This window comes from Bos javanicus, chromosome 18, assembly GCF_032452875.1.
Source record: "Bos javanicus breed banteng chromosome 18, ARS-OSU_banteng_1.0, whole genome shotgun sequence".
NCBI lineage: Eukaryota > Metazoa > Chordata > Mammalia > Artiodactyla > Bovidae > Bos > Bos javanicus.
Window position 1 is genome coordinate 65,807,138 of NC_083885.1, and position 20,149 is coordinate 65,827,286.

General features: G+C 43.4%; 1 protein-coding gene across 1 annotated transcript; it reads left to right on the top strand.

The window, feature by feature from the left end:
* The first annotated feature begins 222 nt into the window (after positions 1-222).
* On the top strand, positions 223-18,151 carry LOC133229800 (zinc finger protein 585A-like). The gene is made up of 3 exons (XM_061386545.1): positions 223-683; positions 5,922-6,048; positions 13,280-18,151. The coding sequence occupies exons 1-3, from the start codon at positions 651-653 to the stop codon at positions 16,036-16,038; spliced, it is 2,919 nt and encodes a 972-aa protein (XP_061242529.1). The 5' UTR covers positions 223-650; the 3' UTR covers positions 16,039-18,151.
* The last annotated feature ends 1,998 nt before the right edge of the window (positions 18,152-20,149 follow it).

Genomic DNA, 20,149 nt, shown 5'->3' on the forward strand with positions numbered 1-20,149 from the left:
GGCTGTGGCTTTGTTTCTTTAAGAACTAGAATGGGATCAGGAATGTGGGCAACGTTGCCTGCCCACAGTAACAGAATTTGGAAAAGTCTATTAGACTTGTCCTCTGAGAGCAGGATGAGCTTGGGAGGAGTCTAAATTAATGTCTCTTCACATCTTTAAGGAGCAAAGCTCCTCCCTCTGGGGAGGAGAACCATTTCCCCGCATTCTTCCGGGGAGCTGACAGGAAATGCTCTGCAAGTTAAGGATGGCAAACAGCCTTTCATGGGGTCTCCAGAGCACCCAGAACACACTACCAGGAAGAGCCTAGGCAGAGCGACACCAGCGTTGAACCAATGAGGGATGAGGATGAAGACTTTCCCCCAGTGAGCATGCGTCAGGGGAGGGATTTCCGGTCTCCTCGCCTAGCGCTCAATTTGCTTAGAACATCCTTTGCTGCAGGGTAGGCTACCGGGAAACCGCTGTGCTCCGTTGGGTATGGTTGTCCTCATGGAATGGTGAGAAGAGAAGGCCACACTCGCCTAGCCAGCCTGGTTGCCCCTTTTTTTGGCGTCTCTCCTGTTGGCTCGCTGGTCGGGGACGGGAGGGTCTGAGAGGAGGCACCAGACCCGGGGTAAGGACCGACACTCCCGTCCCTCGCAAGGCAGAGTCCGATGGCTACGGCGGCGCTGCGGGACCCACCTCAGGTAAACGCTCTTCCTCCCGGCCCTCACCGCCCTCGCCCCGTGCGTGCTAAGTCGCTTCAGTCGTGTCCGACTCTTTGCGACCATATGGACCGTAGCCCTCCATGTCCTCTGTCCATGGATTCTCCAAGCAGGAATACTGGAGGGGGTTGTCATGCCCTACTCCCGGGACCCGACACAGGGATCGAACCCGCGTCTCCTGTGTCTCTTGCATTAGCAGGCGGGTTCTTTTTTTGGAGGGGGAGGGGATGGGTGGGTGGATGTGGATCCCTAATACATAAGTTGTGCATCAGTTCTAGGGAACAAATGAAGAAGGGACGCTGTTCTTCAGGAATTTAGGCGGGAGGAAGGAGGCAAGTGTGTACAGGCGTATGACACTCAAATAGATAATTTCAGGGTAATTTTGTTAATAACTATACATATAAAGGTTGTTAAGATAGCACTGAAAAAGGACATTGTTTTAAAAGTTCAGGACAGTTTTTTTGAGTCAGGTTTAGAAAAATGAGAAGTATTTTGCCGAGTGAAGTAAGAAAGAAAATACATCCTGAGCGGAGGGACTGCTGCTGCTGCTGCAAAGTCACTTCAGTCGTGTCCGACTCTGCGACCCCATAGATGGCAGCCCACCAGGCTCCCCCGTTCCTGGGATTCTCCAGGCAAGAACACTGGAGTGGGTTGCCATTTCCTTCTCCAATGCATGAAAGTGAAAAGTGAAAGTGAAATTGCTCAGGCGTGTCCGACTCTTTGTGACCCCATGGACTGCAGCCTACCAGGCTCCTCCGTCCATGGGATTTTCCAGGCAAGAGTACTGGAGTTGGGTGCCATCGCCTTCTCCAGAGCAGAGGGACTAGAATATGTAAATAGCAATGATAGTAACAACGGTCACAAAAATAACAGTAAACACACAGTGCTTACCAAGAACTGTTTTAAACCCTCAATATATGTTATTTAATCTTAATAGTAATCGTGTGAAGTAGGTGATAACTGTTTTATAGAGAAGGAAACTTTAGCACTCTCTCCCCTTCCCTCTCTCTTTCCTCTCCTTAACCCTTCCTATCCTTCACCGTTTTTCTAGTCTCCCGGTCCTGGACGCAAGAATCTGGTCGAAGGGCCCTCAGCCTGAGCTGAGGATTGGAGACTGATCACCTCCTCTTGGCAGAGAACTCAAATTCTGGTTCTGGTCTGGTCTGATTTGTGGTAGGGCTGAGTTCCAGTCCTCCCTTCTCTGGAGGCCCAGGGAAAAGTTCCATAACGCCTGGGTATCTGTAGGTGGCAGGAGACGTCTGTAAGGCCACCCCTTTCGCCCCCTCTCCCGCCTCCTCCCCCTTCTTCTTTCAACCTGGCTTCCTTTCCTCCCTTTGAAATCTTTGATGTTAGTACTTGGATCTGAGGTTCTGTGTCTCTATAGGAGGTTTTCTGAGAGACTGTATTCTTGTATTTAAGGGCTTCCTTGGTGGCGCAGAGGTTAAAGCGTCTACCTGCAATGTGGGAGACCTGGGTTTGATCCCTGGATCGGGAAGATCCCCTGGAGAAGGAAATGGCAACCCACTCCAGTATTCTTGCCTGGAGAATCCCATAGACAGAGGAGCTTGGTGGGCTACAGTCCACGGGTTGCAAAGAGTTGGACACGACTGAGCGACTTCACTTCACTATTAAGCATGTTGTAGAGACTCATAGCTGGTGTACAGTACCCTAGAACTTAACCTCAAGCAGTCTGCCTCTTACTCCGTGGTGTTGTTCTAAGGAAGGAAAGCAAGAGGCTATATTTAATACATTTTTTTTTTTCAGTTCCAAGCTTCAGACATAGAAAAGGCTTTCTGACTTACAACACATTTTAAAATATTTATCTATTTTAATTGGAGGCTAATTACTTTACAATATTGTAATGGTTTTTGCCATACATTCACATGAATCATGTACATGTGTACATGTGTCCCCCATCCTGAATCCTCCCTCCCACCTCCCTCCCCATCCCACCCCTCAGGTCATCCTAGTGCACCAGCCCTGAGCAGGGTGATTCTTTACCACTGTTGCCACCTTGGGAAGGCCACACTGCACCAGACACTTAAGTCTGGGGCCCATCCTCACTTGCCTGCAGCTCAGGCCCCAGGATTCAGGATGGTGAAGCGGTCATCAGGTCATTTCTGACCACATGGTGGGTAGTGGGAGAGCGTGACAGACAGAGGGACCCCGAAATGCAGAGGCTTGTAGGTCAGACTAGCCGGAATCCTGGTACAACTTCTCTGTTTTCCTTTAGAAGCCAGATGTGGTGAGGCCAGAGTCAGGCTTGCAGTGTTGCTGCCTGAGAAATTGGCAATTTGTTATACAAGTAATGAGAGGTTTGAATTGCAGGTAGGAGGTAGTCTTATCGAAATCAAAAGACACTCCAACTAGTTGCAGAGAAGAGAACAGACTATAGAAGTAAACAGGGGAGGGGTAGCAGGAGGCATGGAATGATTAATTGCGGTAGCCTAACAGTTAGAACTGGACATGGAACAACAGACTGGTTCCAAATAGGAAAAGGAGTACGTCAAGGCTGTATATTGTCACCCTGCTTATTTCACTTATATGCAGAGTACATCATGAGAAATGCTGGGCTGGAAGAAGCACAAGCTGGAATCAAGATTGCCAGGAGAAATATCAATAACCTCAGATATGCAGATGACACCACCCTTGTGGCAGAAAGTGAAGAGGAACTAAAAAAGCCTCTTGATGAAAGTGAAAGTGGAGAGTGAAAAAGTTGGCTTAAAGCTCAACATTCAGAAAATGAAGATCATGGCATCTGGTCCCATCACTTCAAGGGAGATAGATGGGAAAACAGTGGAAACAGTGTCAGACGTCATTTTTTTGGGCTCCAAAACCACTGCAGATGGTGACTGCAGCCATGAAATTACAAGACGCTTACTCCTTGGAAGGAAAGTTGTGACCAACCTAGATAGCATATTCAAAAGCAGAGACATTACTTTACCAACAAAGGTCCGTCTAGTCAAGGCTATGGCTTTTCCTGTGGTCATGTATGGATGTGAGAGTTGGACTGTGAAGAAGGCTGAGCGCTGAATAATTGATGCTTTTGAACTGTGGTGTTGGAGAAGACTCTTGAGAGTCCCTTGGACTGCAAGGAGATCCAACCAGTCCATTCTGAAGGAAATCAGCCTGGGATTTCTTTGGAAGGAATGATGCTAAAGCTGAAACTCCAGTACTTTGGCCACCTCATGCCAAGAGTTGACTCATTGGAAAAGACCCTGATGCTGGGAGGGATTGGGGGCAGGAGGAGAAGGGGACGACAGAGGATGAGATGGCTGGATGGCATCACTGACTCGATGGACGTGAGTCTCAGTGAACTCTGGGAGTTGGTGATGGACAGGGAGGCCTGGCGTGCTGCGATTCATGGGGTCGAAAAGAGTCAGACACGACTGAGCGACTGAACTGAACTGAATTGAGTATTCATGGACCAGAGGGACTGCCCTCAATGTCTCAGGAATTCTGGATCCATTTTTGGAGACAGGCCAAGCCAAATTTGGGGTCTTGTTGGTGACAGAAAGGAAGTAGCGATGGATGACCTTCAGGGTTTTGACCCTAGTAGATGAAGGGATGGAAGGCCCATCAACTGGATGGGGACCTTAACAGCAGATTAATTTTCCTTGGAAATATTATGTTTGTTTTCGCTCTGTTAAGAGTCTGAGATGTTTCAGAGAAGACTGAGTGTAGGCAACAAGTGGGCAGTTGACTAGGCAGGTCTGGAAAACTGGGAAGGTGTTCAGGAATGGAAATTCTCAAAAGTGATGACCGTTGTGTGGAGCAGCGTGGAGCTGTGGATCACATTTAGGAGGGGATGCAGGTTATAGTAGGCATGATATTAGTTGGTCAGAAAGATGGGTGTGTCCTGAGAAGTGGTTCTTTTGCTCAGGGCCTGGATACGTTTGTGGGATGAGTGGAGGAAAAATGGCTGAGGAGACCCAGGAGTAATTGAGACAAGAAGGCAGTGAGGCTGGGGCTACTGCTTATTTAATACTATATGGCTTCTTCAGGATTTTGTGATGAATTTTGATGAGATCTGGGATGTTTTAGTCTTGCTAGTGGATAAGGTCTGGGGCAGATGTCATTTATGAGTCACTACATCTGGCTTAAAACTCAACGTTCAGAAAACTAAGATCATGGCATCCAGTCCCATCACTTCATGCCAAATAGATGGGGAAACAATGGAAACAGTGACAGACTTTATTTTCTTGGACTCCAAAATCACTGCAGATGGTGACTGCAGCCATGAAATTAAAAGATGCTTGCCCCTTGGAAGGAAAGCTATGACCAACCTAGACAGCATATCAAAAAGCAGAGACATTACTTTGCCAACAAAGGTCGATCTAGTCAAGGCTATAGTTTTTCCAGTAGTCATGTATGGATGTGAGAGTTGGGCTATAAAGAAAGCTGAGCAATGAAGAACTGATGCTTTTGAACTGTGGTGTTGGAGAAGACTCTTGAGAGTTCCTTGGACTACAAGGAGATAAAACCAGTTAATCCTTAAAGAAATCAGTCCTGACTATTCATTGGAGGGACTGATACTGAAAATCCAATGCTTTGGCCACCTGATGCGAAGAACTGACTGACTGGAAAAGACCCTGATGCTGGAAAAGATTGAGGTGGGAGGAGAAGGGGATGACAGAGGATGAGATGGTTGGATGGCATCACCAACTCAAAGGACATGAGTTGAGTCCACTCTGGGAGTTGGTGATGGACAGTAAAGCCTGGTGTGCTGTAGTCCATGAGGTCGTGAAGAGCTGGACACGACTGAACGACTGAACTGAACTGAAGTGATGTCTTGTGGGGAGATTTTTAGGGCTGGGTTTTTTACAAAGGTTGAGTGGAGAGACAAGTGTGGTGGTTGAAAGGGCAAAGCTGGCAGTAAAGAAGTTGAAGAAAGCTGTGGGGATGTGAAATTCACGTCTGGTTTTAGGATGGCAAATATGGAAGGAAGGACTGGTGGCAGGTGGTGAGATTGCAGGCCAAGCCCAGAGTTCAGATGGCATCTGTGTGCACCACCACCCCTTCCACCTAGTGACTGCTGAGGGCTGAACACAGTGGTTAATGGGCTGTGAGGAGACAGTGGCCTCTGTTGCACCAGGGCCTGGCATCTTCCCTCAGGTTGGGAGCTCTGGTGGAGAATATCTGGAATAGATTTGTGCAGACATGGATTGTGGGTTCTCAGAGGGATAATGTTCAAGCTTTCATCTGTCCCCTTCATGACAGGGTGGTGTGACCTTTCCAGATATTGCTGTGCGCTTCTCCCAGAGGGAATGGAGACTCCTTGATGAGACTCAGAGACTCCTGTATCTGGATGTGATGCTGGAGAACTACACACTTATATCCTCACTGGGTAAGACTCAACCTCCCCAGTGACCTGAGCTGGGCTCTGTATCCTGCCTCATCCCACCTTTCTGAAGGAGGTGCTCTGGCCTCACGTGGTATAGGCACTGCTGGTTTCCCCAGTTTTCTGTATAGTTGGGGTAGGTAGAAGGCTGGGGTGTTGGCACTGCCCTCTTTTCTCTCCAACCCCAATCTTTGCTGTACTAAACTCTCATAGGGCAAGTGATTTGGTTATACATATATATGTATACATCCATGTGTTTTCAGTTCTTTTCCATTAAATAGTTTACTGTAAGTTATTGAATATGGTTCCCTGTGCTATACAGTACATCATTGTTTATTGTATACATGGTAGTGTGCATCTGTTAATCCCATACTCCCAGTTTATCCCTCCCTCACTTCTGATTTGGTAAACATGAGTTTGTTTTATCTGAGTCTGTGTATATTTTGTAAATAAAGTTCATTCGTACTTTTTTTTTTTTAGATTCTACATATAAGTGACATCACATATATTTGTTTTTCTCTGACTTACTTCACTTAGTATGATAACTTCTAGGTTCATCCATGTTGCTGCAAATAGCATTATTTCATTCTTTTTATGACTAGTATGTAATACCCGGCCCCTCCTCGACCCACTGCTCCCAGACACACCTCACACCTTGAGGCTTTGGGATCTTAGTTCCCTGGCCAGGGATTGAACTTAGGCCCCAGCAGTGAAAGTGCCCAGTCCTAACTACTGGACCTCCAGGGCATTTGCTGTAATTGCTTTTTGACCATTTTATTATAATATGCTTCAATGAAGTTTTTGATTGAACCTGTGAGCCTCATGTATCTGGATGTGTACTCTTTTCTCTCTAGTTAGAAAGTTTTCAATCATTGTTTCTTTAAATGTGCTTGCTACCCCTTTCTCTCTGTCTGCTCTTTCCAGGACTCTGAAAATACAAATAGTGTTTTGCTTTTTGTTTCATAATCCGTGTATGCTTTCTTCACTTCATCTTTGTCTCTCTTTTCTCCTCACTGGATAATTAGAACACCTGTTTTCAAGTTCCTAGACTTATTTTGCTTAATAAAATTTGGCTATTGGTACTGTCTTCATTGTGCTTTATTTCATTGTATTCTTCAGCAGCAGAACTTCTGTTTGGGTCCATTTGTTTGTTTGCTTTCTTTTTTAAAACACATTTTTATTTGGTTAGTTTGGCCATGCGGGTCTTTGTTGCAGTGAGCGGGGACTGCTCTTCCTTGTGGTGTGTAGGCTTCTCGTTGCAGTGGTTTCTTTTCTTGTGGAGCACAGACTCCAGGAGCATGGGCTCAGTAGTTGTGCAGGGGCTCAGTTGCTACAGGCCATGTATAATCTTCCTGGACCAGGGATCTTTGACAGGTGGACTCTTAAAGACTGGACCACCAGGGAAGCTCTTGTTTGTTTCTTTTAAATGAGTGTCATGATTGTATTACTAAGGTAAACATAATGCCCAACAGATGAAGGTAATTTTATCAACTCAGAGTTTTTGCAAGTACGTGAAATTTCCATTTTTATTGTATGGTTTTCTCAGACTAGTCAGAGCATTTCTTAATTATATTCCAGTGTAGCTGCTTTGGAATGATTTTCAATAGCCATAACATAAGAATGTACCAAGGACTTTCAATCTAAACAGAATTCCAAGTGACTGAATTTTAGTTAAACAAGGTAAGAAATAGGGAGGCTCAACAGGGAGGGGATATTCGTATACATATGGCTAATTTACTTTGTTGTACAGTAGAAATTAACACAACATTGGGAAACAATTACTCCCCCCAAAAAGATTGATAATATCATCAGATTATTGATACTACCCCTTTTCAACAGATATTTATACTCTTCTAATACACCAGTTATATGTTTGAACATTCAAAACACAAAGACAGCACAAAAAGACAATAAAAGTTTAAGCCCATAGTCATAATTTTTTGATAGAAACTTAATTATCTTTCCTGCAAATCAACTGGGTCTCCCATATTTCCATCTAGTTTTCACTTAGTTAAAAATAGATGCCTAAGGGATATACATTACAAAGAAACAGAGGAAAACAATAGAACGGGAAAGACTAGAGATCTCTCTTCAAGAAAATTAGAGATACCAAGGGAACATTTCATGCAAAGATGGGCTCAATAAAGGACAGAAATGACGTGGACCTAACAGAAGCAGAAGATATTAAGAAAAGGTGGCAAGAATACACGAAAGAACTATACAAGAAAGATCTTCATGACCCAGGTAACCACGATGGTGTGATCACTCACCTAGAGCCAGACATCCTGGAATGTGAAGTCAAGTGGGCCTTAGAAAGCATCACTATGAACAAAGCTAATGGAGGTGATGGAATTCCAGTTGGGCTATTTCAAATTCTGAAAGATGATGCTGTGAAAGTGCTGCATTCAACATGCTAACAAATCTGGAAAACTCAGCAGTGGCCACAGGACTGGAAAAGGTCAATTTTCATTCCAGTCCCAAAGAAAGGCAATGCCAAAGAATGTTCAAACTACTGCACAATTGCACTCATCTCACACCCTAGCAAAGTAATGCTGAAAATTCTCCAAGCAAGGCTTGAACAGTACATGAACTTCCAGATGTTCAAGCTGGATTTAAGAAAGGCAGAGGAAGCATAGATCAAATTGCCAACATCTGTTGGATCATAGAAAAAGCTAGAGAATTCCAGAAAAACATCTACTTTTGCTTCATTGACTATGCCAAAACCTTTAACTGTGTGGATCACAACAAACTGTGAAAAATTCTTCAAGAGATGGGAACCCAGACCTCCTTACCTGCCTCCTGAGAAATCTGTATGCAGGTCAAGAAGCAACAGTTAAAACCAGACATGGAACAACGGACTGGTTCCAAGTTGGAAAAGGAGCACATCAAGGCTGTATTCTGTCACTCCGCTTATTTAACTTCTATGCAGATTACATCATGCAAAATACCAGGATGGATGAAACACAAGCTGGAATCAAGATCGCCGGGAGAAATATCAGTAACTTCAGATATGCAGATGATATACCACCATTATAGCAGAAAGAGAAGAGGAACTGAGGAGCCTCTTTATGAAAGTGAAAGAGGAGAGTGAAAAGATGGCTTAAAACTCAGCATTCAAAAAACAAAGATCATAGCATCAGGTCCCATCACTTCATGGCAAATAGATGGGGAAACTAGAAACAGTGACAGACTTTATTTTTTGCGGCTCCAAAATCACTGCAAATGATGACTGCAGCCATGAAATTAAAAGACGCTTGCGAAGCTATGACCAACCTAGACAGCGTATTAAAAAGCAGAGACCTTACTTTGCTAACAAAGGTGCATCTAGTCAAAGCTATGGTTTTTCCAGGAGTCATGTGTGGATGTGAGAGTTGGACCATAAGGAAAGCTGAGCACTGAAGAATGGATGCTTTTAAACTGTGGTGTTGGAGAAGACTCTTAAAAGAGTCCCTTGGACTGCAAGGGGATCAAACCAGTCAATCCTAAGGGAAATCAGTCCTGAATATTCATTGGAAGGACTGATGCTGAAGCTGAAGCTCCAATACTTTGGCCACCTGGTGCAAAGAACTGACTCACTGGAAAAGACCCCGATTCTGGAAAAGACTAAAGGCAGGAGGAGAAGGGGATGACAGAGGATGGGGTAGTTGGATGGCATCACTGACTCAATGGACACGAATTTGAACAGGCTCCGGGAGTTCATGATGGACAGGGAAGCCTGACATGCTGCAGTCTATGGGGTCACAGAGTCAAACATGACTGAGTGACTGAATTGAACTGAAGGCGTATACTTCATATATATACCATCTTGGTTCTCATAACTTTAGTTTTTCAAGTTTTTAATACCCATATAAGTCCAAAGGTGTAAGAATACATAAACTGTTCTGGTAATAGGTAAGAGCAGACTGTAAAAGCATAAGTTGTTTGTGCTATTTCGGCATAGTAGATTGTTTTCTTTTGGAGACCAAGTAGAATAATTCTGCTAAAGGATCAGTGCAATAAGGACAGTCAATGTAAAAACAGCCTTTCCCATGTATTAGTTGACACTCTACTGGTATTAAGAGGATATAGTTGTTTTGTGTCTGCATGAAAGTGTTTGATTATAAATATATGTAATGATCTTGTATTGTTCCATTTCTTATTTTGATATGTCTTAGCTCCCTGTTATATCATATTAAGAATCCCATCAATGATGTGATAGGGATTTCCCACATATTCACTTATCAATTTATCTGTTGATTCTTCACATCTATGGGCCTTTTTGGAGAGTGGGCATACCAGAACCTCCAGTATCACTGGTTGAAAGTGTGGGGCGATTCTTCAGTCCTGTTCCTCTCAGCCAACCTTCATGAGTTCAGTGAGTGCCGGTATCGTTAGTCACTTAGTTGTGTCCGACTCTTTACGACCCCATGAACTGTAGCCCACCAAGCTCCTCTGTCCACGGAATTCTCCAGGCAAGAATACTGGAGTGGGTTGCCATTTCCTTCTCCATGGGATCTTCCCAACCCAGGGACTGAACCCAGGTCTCTCGCATTGGAGGCAGAATCTTTACTGACCGAGCCACCAGTGAAGACCTGCTTTTTCATTTTTGTCTCTTTGTTAAACAACTTGTTTTGTTTATATATTGTTTACCTTACTTTGTTGAATTGTTGCTTTGTTGTTGCTTCACTGAACTGTGGTCAAACAATTATTTTGAACTCTTTGACCCTTTGTAGGTCTCCATTTCCTTGAGTGTGGTTTCTGATAAATTATGGTATTTCTGTATTGGTTTCATGTTTCTTTGATTTTTTGTGTGTTTCCTGTAGCCTTGCATTTCTTTACGCTGATTTGATGGTTTAGTCATTTCTTCCAGGCTTCACATTACAGTTTTTGGTGTGGGAAGATCTCAATCTGTGGTGGGTTCAAGTTTGGGCTGTGGCCATTCTGGCTCTGTGGAAGACCCAATTAGGTTGTTCTCTGTGCAGCTTCTTCACCTGAAGTCAGTGTCAGTAAAGATAATCAAGATTCCTCAATCAGCAAAGCTGAGGGTGTCCAAAGTGGTGGAGAAGGCTGCTAGCAAACTCCTGATCTCTTTTTCTCCCAGAGGACTTTGTCACCAAGGGGATCCTTCTTGGTGCCCTATCGACTGTTGGGTACCTGATTGGTTGTAGTAGCACTGGTGTCTGAGGTGTGTGCATCTGTTGAGGATCCACAGACTTGGGGTGTTGTATACAGGCACTTTTGGAGTGACAGTGGTTCTGGGGTCTGGGTGATTGGATAGCCTCAGCAGCCTTGGCTTTTGTTTGAGATATGTGGCTGTGCAGGGAGCAGCCATGGAATCTGCCTGGCTGCACATGTAGACAGTGGCTGTGGTTCTGTCAAACTGGCATGTCTATAGCAAAGTTGTTTCTAGTGCCTGAGACACAGAAGTACATGGTGTAGTGGTAGAGTCAGGGTCTGAAATGCTGGCACAGGTTTAGGGGGTGTGGCAGCCCTGCTTCTGAATCAGCACAACAGCTCCTGCCGAGGGTGTTAACCAGTAGCTTCATACTCACCAGGGTATCCACTCTGACCATGAGTGTCAGATAATTCAGTGGCAAAAGTTCCAGTGTCCTCTGTAGAGCAGGCAGCTATGTCTTCTGCAGCAGAGGCCACTGGGACTGCAGTGGCCCCTGCCCTGTGGCTGAGAGAAATAGGTCAGTGGCAGCCCAGCCCTCATTTCCTAGTCATTTCCAGATGTCTCTTTTAAGACACTTTCCAGTGATCCTTTCTGTGTGTTTCTTCCTTTTATTATGTTTCACTGTAGTGGTGGTGGTGGTGTTCAACAGTTAGGTTGTGTCCTACTCTTTACAACCTCCTGGACTGCAGCACTGCAGACTCATCTGTCTTTCACTGTCTTCCGGAGTTTGCTCAAATTCATGTCCATTGAGCCAGTGATGCTATCTAACCATCTTATCTTCTGCTGCCCCTTTCTCCTTTTGCCTTCAATTTTCCCCATCATCAGGGTCTTTTCCAGTGAGTTGGCTCTTCGTATCAGGTGGCCAAAGTATTAGAACTTCAGCTTTAGCATCAGTCCTTCCAATGAGTATTCAGGGTTGATTTCCTTTAGGATTGACTAGTTGGATCTTCTTGCAGTCCACAATATTCTCAAGAGTATTCTCCAACACAATTCAAAAGCGTCAGTTCTTTGGCACTCAGCCTTCTTTATGGCTCAACTCTCACTTCCATACATGAATATAAGAGTCCGTTCTTCACTGGACTCTTGTGTCTTCCAAGGCTGATTAATGTCCTTCATGGATAGCTGTTTATTTTTCATTGGTAGTGAAGGGTGGTATCTCCTATTCTACTATTTTATTGATGTCACTCAACTTGTGCTCTTTCCTGGGTCTGCTGTAATGCTGAGTTGCTCTGGAACACTACTAGCCTTTCTGTGTTTCTTTTTTTTTTTTTTTCCTTCAGTGCTCCATGTACCCAGTAATTGCGGTTATGACTTTCTTAGGGAAAGGAATCCTTTGTGCATAATGGGATGGACATGACTCTAGCTATGGCATGGTGAGCTTAGTGGGCCTGGTCCTGCTGAATTATAGCTGGGGAGACTGTGACATCAGGGCATTGTTAAAAATATACCAGGAAACTGTCTTTGTTCAATGAAAACTTTGGTACTATTGCCAGTGACCACACCCCATTTCTACCTTTACTCCTCCGCTGTTGACTTTTTGCTGACCTGTCATTTCTGTTACTTTGTCATTTCTGCTATGACTTCCAGCACAGGGATCAGCTCCACCTCTCTGGACTCAACATCTTACCTCTTTCTCTTACCACGCTTTCTCTATTACTCTCTGAACTTTGCCCATCGTGCATCATGCTGTGAGGTGAGAATATATCCTTAAATTGACCTTGAAAAGCAAATGATTTGTGATTCTGTTTTCGTGGCTGTGAATACACCCTTCTACTGAGCTTCACATCAGTAGTAGAAAAGGTCCTACAGGAAGCTGTGGGCAGAGAAACAAGCACTAGACCCTGCTTCTTTTCCTTGTGTCACACTCTATTTTTGTATCCTTTTCTTGTTGAGATCTCCACCAGTTTCAGTCCCAGTAATGCACAGCAGCTGCTGCTTAAACTGATTTCCAACTCCCTAGTCTTTAAAAGTATCCCATTTCTTTGAAGGTCATTCTTATATGAAATGGCTATACATTTATGGTGAACTAGCTCCCTCCCTATGAAGTCAACGTGCACTTCACTAGTGTTTCTTTGCATTCAGGTTGCTGCTGTGGAGCAGAAGGTGGGGAGACACCCTGTGAAAAAACTGTTCCTATAGGAGTCTCATGGACTGGATCTCCCACAGCAACTCCATTTTCTCAGAAGACCCATCCCTGTGAGAAGTGTAGTACAGTCTTGAGATATGTTTTCCAGTTGGTGGAGCAGCAGGGAACACAATACAGCCAAAAACTGTTGAGGTGTGGGGCGTGTGCAAAAAAATTTTATATGTCTTTGAGAAGCTGTGTCCATGAGGCTTTATCTTTTAAGAGCCCCAGATTCCATGTGTCAGGGAAGCCTCTTACTTCTGGGAAAATTCTGGCCAGCGTGGGATATCTGCAGGCCACTTATACTGTGGAGAAGCTGAATACAGTCACCCAGTGCAGATCAACTTCACCAAGCAGAAATCATACCTCCGGAAATTGCGAGAAAGCCTTCAGCTCTGAACACACACTTGTTCAGGACTGGAGTGTCTACACTGAAAGGCCATGTTTTGTGTGCAGGGAATGCGGGAAAACATTCAGGTACAAATCAACGTTTATTATCCACCAGAGAGTTCATCCTGGGGAAAGACTTCATTTGTTTATCAAAAGTGGCAAATCTTTTAGACAAAACTCAACTATTAGTCAGGATCAAAAAATTTATATTCGTTCAGGATCAGAGAAGTGCAGCAAATGTGGGAAATCCTTAAGCCACAAATCAGTCCTCGTTTCTCCCCAGAGATTGCACAATGGAGAGAATAGTTCTGTGTGCAGTGACTGTGCAGAGTCTTTTTATGACAGCTTTGTGTTCATTGGACATAAGAGAGTATTTTCTGGAGAACGTCCTTATAGGTGTAGTGACTGTGTGAAATCTTTTACATGTAGCTCTGCCCTCATTTATCATCAGAGATCTCACACAGGAGAAAGACCTTATGACTGCAGTGAATGTGGGAAATCCTTTACCACTAACCGCATCCTCCGATCTCATCAGAGATCTCACACTGGAGAAAGGCCTTATAAATGCAGTGAATGTGGAAAATGCTTCACCTCTAACTTCAAACTCCGTAATCATCAGAGATCTCACACAGGAGAAAAGCCTTATAAATGCTATGAATGTGGGAAATCTTTTACCTCTACCAATTCTTTCCAATATCATCGGAGATCTCACACAGGAGAAAAGCCTTATAAATGTTATGAATGTGGGAAATCTTTTACCTCTACCGGTGCTCTCCAATATCATCAGAGATCTCATACTGGAGAAAGGCCTTACAAATGCAGTGAATGTGGGAAATCTTTTATGTCTAGATCCTCATTCATTTGTCATAATAGATCTCACACAGGAGAAAGACCTTACAAGTGCAGTGAATGTGAGAAATCTTTTACCTCTAGGCCTTCCCTCAGATATCATCAGAGATCTCATGCAGGAGCAAGGCCTTATAAGTGCAATGAATGTGGGAAATCTTTTCTTACTAACTCCCATCTCCATCGTCATCAGAGAGTTCACACTGAAGAAAGGCCTTATGCGTGTGGTGAGTGTGGAAAATCTTTTGCCAGTAGCACTAGTCTCCGTCTTCATGAAGGCACTCACACTGAAAGGCCTATTGAGTGCAGTGAATGTGGGAAATCTTTTTTTAATCCTGTTGTTTTTCATTACCATCAGAGAATTCATTCTAGTGAATGGCCATATAGGTGCGGTGAGTGTGGGAAATCTTTTACCTCTAAATTCAACTTTCGTTATCATCAGGGGATTCATTCTGGAGACAGGTCTTATGTAAGGTGCAATGAATGCAAGAAATCATTTACGACTATCAGTTCTCTCCGTAATCATCAGAGAGTTCATTCTGGAGAAAGACCTTATGAGTGCAGTGAATGTGGAAAATCTTTCATGTATAGGTCGGCCCTCAAGTGTCATCAGAAATCACATGCAAGGGAAAGGCCTTTTGAGTGTAGTGAATGTGGGAAATCCTTTCTCTTTAGGAGTACCTTAATTGAACACCAAAGAGTTCACACAGGGAAAAGTGCTTATGTGTGTACTGAGTGTGGGAAATCTTATAATAGTAAGTGTAGGTTTATTGAACACCAGAGTATTCACAAAGGTGAAAGGCGTTATGAATGCAGGGAATGTGGAAAATCTTTTAACTTTAACTCTGCCTTGTACTATCATAAGAAAACTCACGCTGGAGAAAAGCCTTACAAATGCATTGAATGTGGAAAATCTTTTATTACTAATTACCTCCTCCGTGTTCATCAGAGAGCCCACACTGGAGAAAAGCCTTTTGAGTGCAGTGAATGTGGGAAATCTTATACCCTTAATTACTACCTTCGTTGTCATCTTAAAGTTCATACTGGAGAAAGGCCTTACAAATGCACCAAATGTGGGAAATCTTTTACCACTAGTTACCAGCTCCGTATACATCTGAGAAGTCACACTGGAGAAAAGCCTTATGAGTGCAGTGAATGTGGGAGATCCTTTAGCAGCAAATCTGGCCTCTGTTATCATCAGAGTGCTCACACTGGAGAAAGGCCTTATGAGTGTGGTGATTGTGGGAAAACCTTTGTCCAGAGAAATCATCTCATTATACACCAGAGAGCTCACACTGGAGAAAGGCCTTATAAGTGCAGTGAATGTGGGAAATCTTTCACTCGTGGCAACAGCCTCTATTACCATCAGAAAGTTCACCGTGGAGAAAGGCCTTTTAAATGTAGTGAATGTGGGAAATCTTTTATTAACACCACTAAACTGCACTGTCATAAGAAAGCTCACACTGGAGAAAGGCCTTAGGAATGCACTAAATATAGGAAATCTTTTACGAGCAAATCACTTTGAACATTTGAGAGTTTACCCTACAGGAAGTCATAAATGTGCAGTGAATGTGCAATTTCCTTGTTGAGTTTAGGGACACTGGAGGAAATTGAGGGGCCATTGGTCTGAATTGAATCTCATTTCAAGTGTTTCTGAGAGCAGCATGAATCTTTATTCCTTATTCAGATTAAAGATTATAGGGTATTGAGGCACTGTTGAAAAGTATGTATTCTCCAAGTCTAAAAGAACCTGATGTGTTTCCTGATGTCCACAAATCTTTGAGCTAATCTCATTATTTGTACAATCTCATTATTTGTATGACAACTGGGTCCAAGGGAAACCACAATTGGTACAGAAACTCTGGTTTAATAGGGAGTGGGGGGAAATTGCAGGCAACTTGATGGAATGTGCCTCTCCTTAAAGTGCATCCTGATGTTTATATGACATTGACTGTGCAGTATCAGTTTATCTGCTGATTCTAGTGAATTTTACTTTAAGGACCTTACTGCAGAGGCAGGAAAGGAAAAGGGGATGTGACTCTTGTGATCTAGGCAGCATTCCTGCTGACTCAGGCAGAAACCCTAACCCCATCTTCGCTACCACTGATAGAAGACTGATCTCCAGAGAACATGAGGAGTGTGTTGGTGGGTTCAGCATACAGTTGCAGAACCTTTTTTTTCCAAAAAGAGTAGGACATAAAGGTTTTTTTCATTTTGAGCCAATCTTTAAAGCTATATCAAAGTATAATTTACATGCACCAAACTTCAGCCATGAAGTCAGACCATTGTTTCTTGGCGGGAAACCAATGACAAATCTAGATGGTGTCCTGAAAATCAGAGACATTGCTCTGCCGACAAAGATTTGTATAGCCAAGGCTATGGTGTCCCCAGTGAACACTACGGTTGTGAGAGCTGGACCATAAAGAAGGCAGAATGCCAAGGAATTGATGACTTCGAAATGTGGTGCTAGAGAAGACTCCTGAAAGTCCTTTTACAGCAAGGAGATCCAATCTTGAATATTAACTGGAAGGACTGATGCTGAAGCAAGTTTTCACCTAGGTATGAACCTCTTGAGTCCTAATAATGCCCATATCTGTTAATGGTATGTTTATCTCTCCTTGCCCTTCCCACCTTTCCAATAACCATTGGTGCACTTTCCCTTAGAATAGATAATATGTGCATTTTCTTGAATTTATCTGATTGGAGTCATAAATGGCTTACTATTTTTGTTTTCCTTTGTTTCATAATTGTTTCAGATTCATCCATGATATATATAAATATCTCATCTCTTTAGTTTTTGGTGAGTAGCGTTCTTATATTTAGATGTACAACTGTTTATCCATTCATCTTTTTCTTAGCGTTTAGGTTATTTCTAGGTTTTCATTCTTGAAAATAAAGCTGCTGTAAACACTTGTGTCAGTTCTTTATGTGGATGTATGTTCCTTTTATTGATAACTCAGGGGAATGTCTGGGTCACTTTGGTAGATAAATTTTAACACCTGATGAAACTAAGAAACTCATTTAAAATGACTGTTCCCCTTTGCATTTCCATCTGCATTGTAGGAGTTCCAGTTTCTCAACATCTGTACCAGTCATTAATATCAGTCCTTTTAATAAGTGAGTAGTGCTATCTCAGTGAGCTTTCAATTGGTTTTACTACATTTCCCTAGAGATTCATGATTTTGAGCATTTTTAATGTGCTGTTTACCAGCTGTATATCTTCTGTATAATTGCTGATTGTATCATTTGCCTTTTTTAATATGTATCATCCCTGTTCCCATCACTTAAGTCTAGGCATTCAGTGAAACAATAAACCTAGCCCTGCTTTGTAGCTTTTGCCAATTTTAAAAATTCTTAGGTTGTGAAAGTGGGATGTACTCAGGGAAGCAGCTGATAAATTCTGCTTGGGTCCTCTGGGTGTTCGGTGGAAAACTAAACTTAGCATCCAGTTTCTTATGTTGTTCAGTCACTCAGTCGTGTCCAACTCCAAAACCCCATGAAGTGCAGGACACTAGGCTTCCCTGTCTCACCATCTCCTGATATGGGCTTCTTACACTCTAAATGCTCTCTTCAAGGTTCTTGTCATCTTTCTCTGTAATTAATAACTCATGGCATCAGGTATTTTCCCTACGTGAAGTTCACCAACACTTGGGATGTTTTTCAAAGGCTCCAGTTGGTTGATTGGGCTACTGTGGGTCTCTCCATCCCTGGTGAGACTTCTCAGGAAATCTAGAGCACAGGAAGTTCCCCAACAGAACCTGGTGTGGCCTTTTTGTCCAAGGCCCACATTCTCCAAACCACTGGCCATGTTTGATTGGAGGTGGCATCTCAGGAGAGGGAAAGGGGTGAGCCAGGTATGGTGCAGAGCAGGAGGTGGCAGGAAGGTAGTGGTGGTAATGGGGACCCAGGAGAAACCTAGGTGTGTTGGCACCCACTAAGGGAATTTTGGTAGGACCATTCAGGCTGAGTAACCAATTCTCTTGGGGTGAGGTTACCACGGCTTATCCCTAAGGTGATGCACTGCCCAAAGTCACAGATCCCTCTTGCCCTTGGAGGTTCCTGAGCAATGCAGGACAGTGAGGGCAGGATGCAGTCTTGTTGATCTGCTGGCAGGCCCCACCTTGTGCCCAACATGTATGGTGTAAACGCCAAAGATTTCCTCGATGAGGCAAAAAACCAAGGCTTAGCCTCTGAGGCACGAATCAAGAGTTTCAGTCTTTGGAGCAAAGTGGAGACTCAATCTTGGTATTGATTAGGTTGTCCAAGCTACATCATTAAGGAAGAAATTAATGTCAGACAAGAAAGCACAAATCAGGAACTTTAGTACTAAGCAGGATAAATGGTAAAAAACGACATGTAGCCATCAGTTCGAAACTCCAGGAAATCAAGGATTAAAGATTAAAAACTACATGTAGACATCATTTTGAAATTAAAGGAAATAAAATATTTCAGTGACTTCTTGTGGTACAGTGGTTAACAATTCACCAATTTCAGATTGGGTGAAATTGGTCTTACAATGCAGGTGGCATGGGGTGGATTCCCTGGTCCTGGAAGATCCCATATGCCACAGGGAAACTAAGCCTGTTCTCCAGAACAAGAGAAACTAATGAGGAGCTCTCTCACCACAAATAGAGAGCAGCCCCTGCTTACTGCAACTTAGAGAAAGCACGAAGCAACAAAGACCGCCACCACAGCCACCACCTCAAAAAAAAAAAAAAAAGTTAAGGGGGACTTCCCTGGTTGTCCAGTGTTTGGGAATCTGCCTGTCAATGGAGGGGACATAAGTTCTATCCCTGGTCTGGGAAGATTACACATGCCAGGGGCAGGTAAGTCCACGGGCCACAACTACTGAAGCCTGAACGCTTTAGAGCTTGTGCTCTGCAACACAAGAAGCCTCCATAATGAGAACGCTGCCCCACAGCAACTAGAGTAGCCCCCACTGGCTTCAACTAGAGAAAGCCTGTGTACAGTAACAAAGACCCACTGTAACCAATAATAAATAATCTTCAAAAATTGTGCAGGGAAAGCAAAGCCTTTTAAAGATAATCAGCTATACTCCAATGTAAAATAGTTTAAAAAAATAAAGAGAAATAAAAACGGAATTTTTTTTCCCAGTAAGACTACCATCTTGGTTCATTTGGGGTGTTATAACAAAATACCACAACCTTGTTAGTTGTTTTTGTTTGTTTGTTTTTTGTTTTCAATGAATATTTCTTATTAAGTTGGAGGCTGTGGAGTACCAGATCAAGATACCAGAATGGATGAGTTTTCTGATGGCACCCCACTTCCTGGATCTTAGTTGGTGCTTTCTTGCTGTGTCCACATGTGATAGAGTTAGGGGTCTCTCTGGGGCTTCTTATAAAGGCATTAATACCACTTCCGAGGACTCCATCACCCTATAACGGAAACATCTCTTAAGACCCCACTCCTAATCTCTTAAAGACCCCACTAGCACCTTTGGGACTGTTCTTTCAACACACAACTTTTGGAGGACTAACTCAAACATTCAGACCATAGCTTCTGCCTTGTAAGAAATGTGTAAATTTCATTAGAGATGAGCAAAATTGTATAGGTCAAAAAGTCCAGTTAAA

Excerpts from the sequence above, each read along its gene's own strand:
- LOC133229800 (XM_061386545.1), top strand. The coding sequence starts at position 651 with ATGGCTACGGCGGCGCTGCGGGACCCACCTCAG. Across the intron at positions 684-5,921 it reads CGCTGCGGGACCCACCTCAG|GGTGGTGTGACCTTTCCAGA; the intron begins GTAAACGCTCTT and ends CCTTCATGACAG. Across the intron at positions 6,049-13,279 it reads CACACTTATATCCTCACTGG|GTTGCTGCTGTGGAGCAGAA; the intron begins GTAAGACTCAAC and ends CTTTGCATTCAG.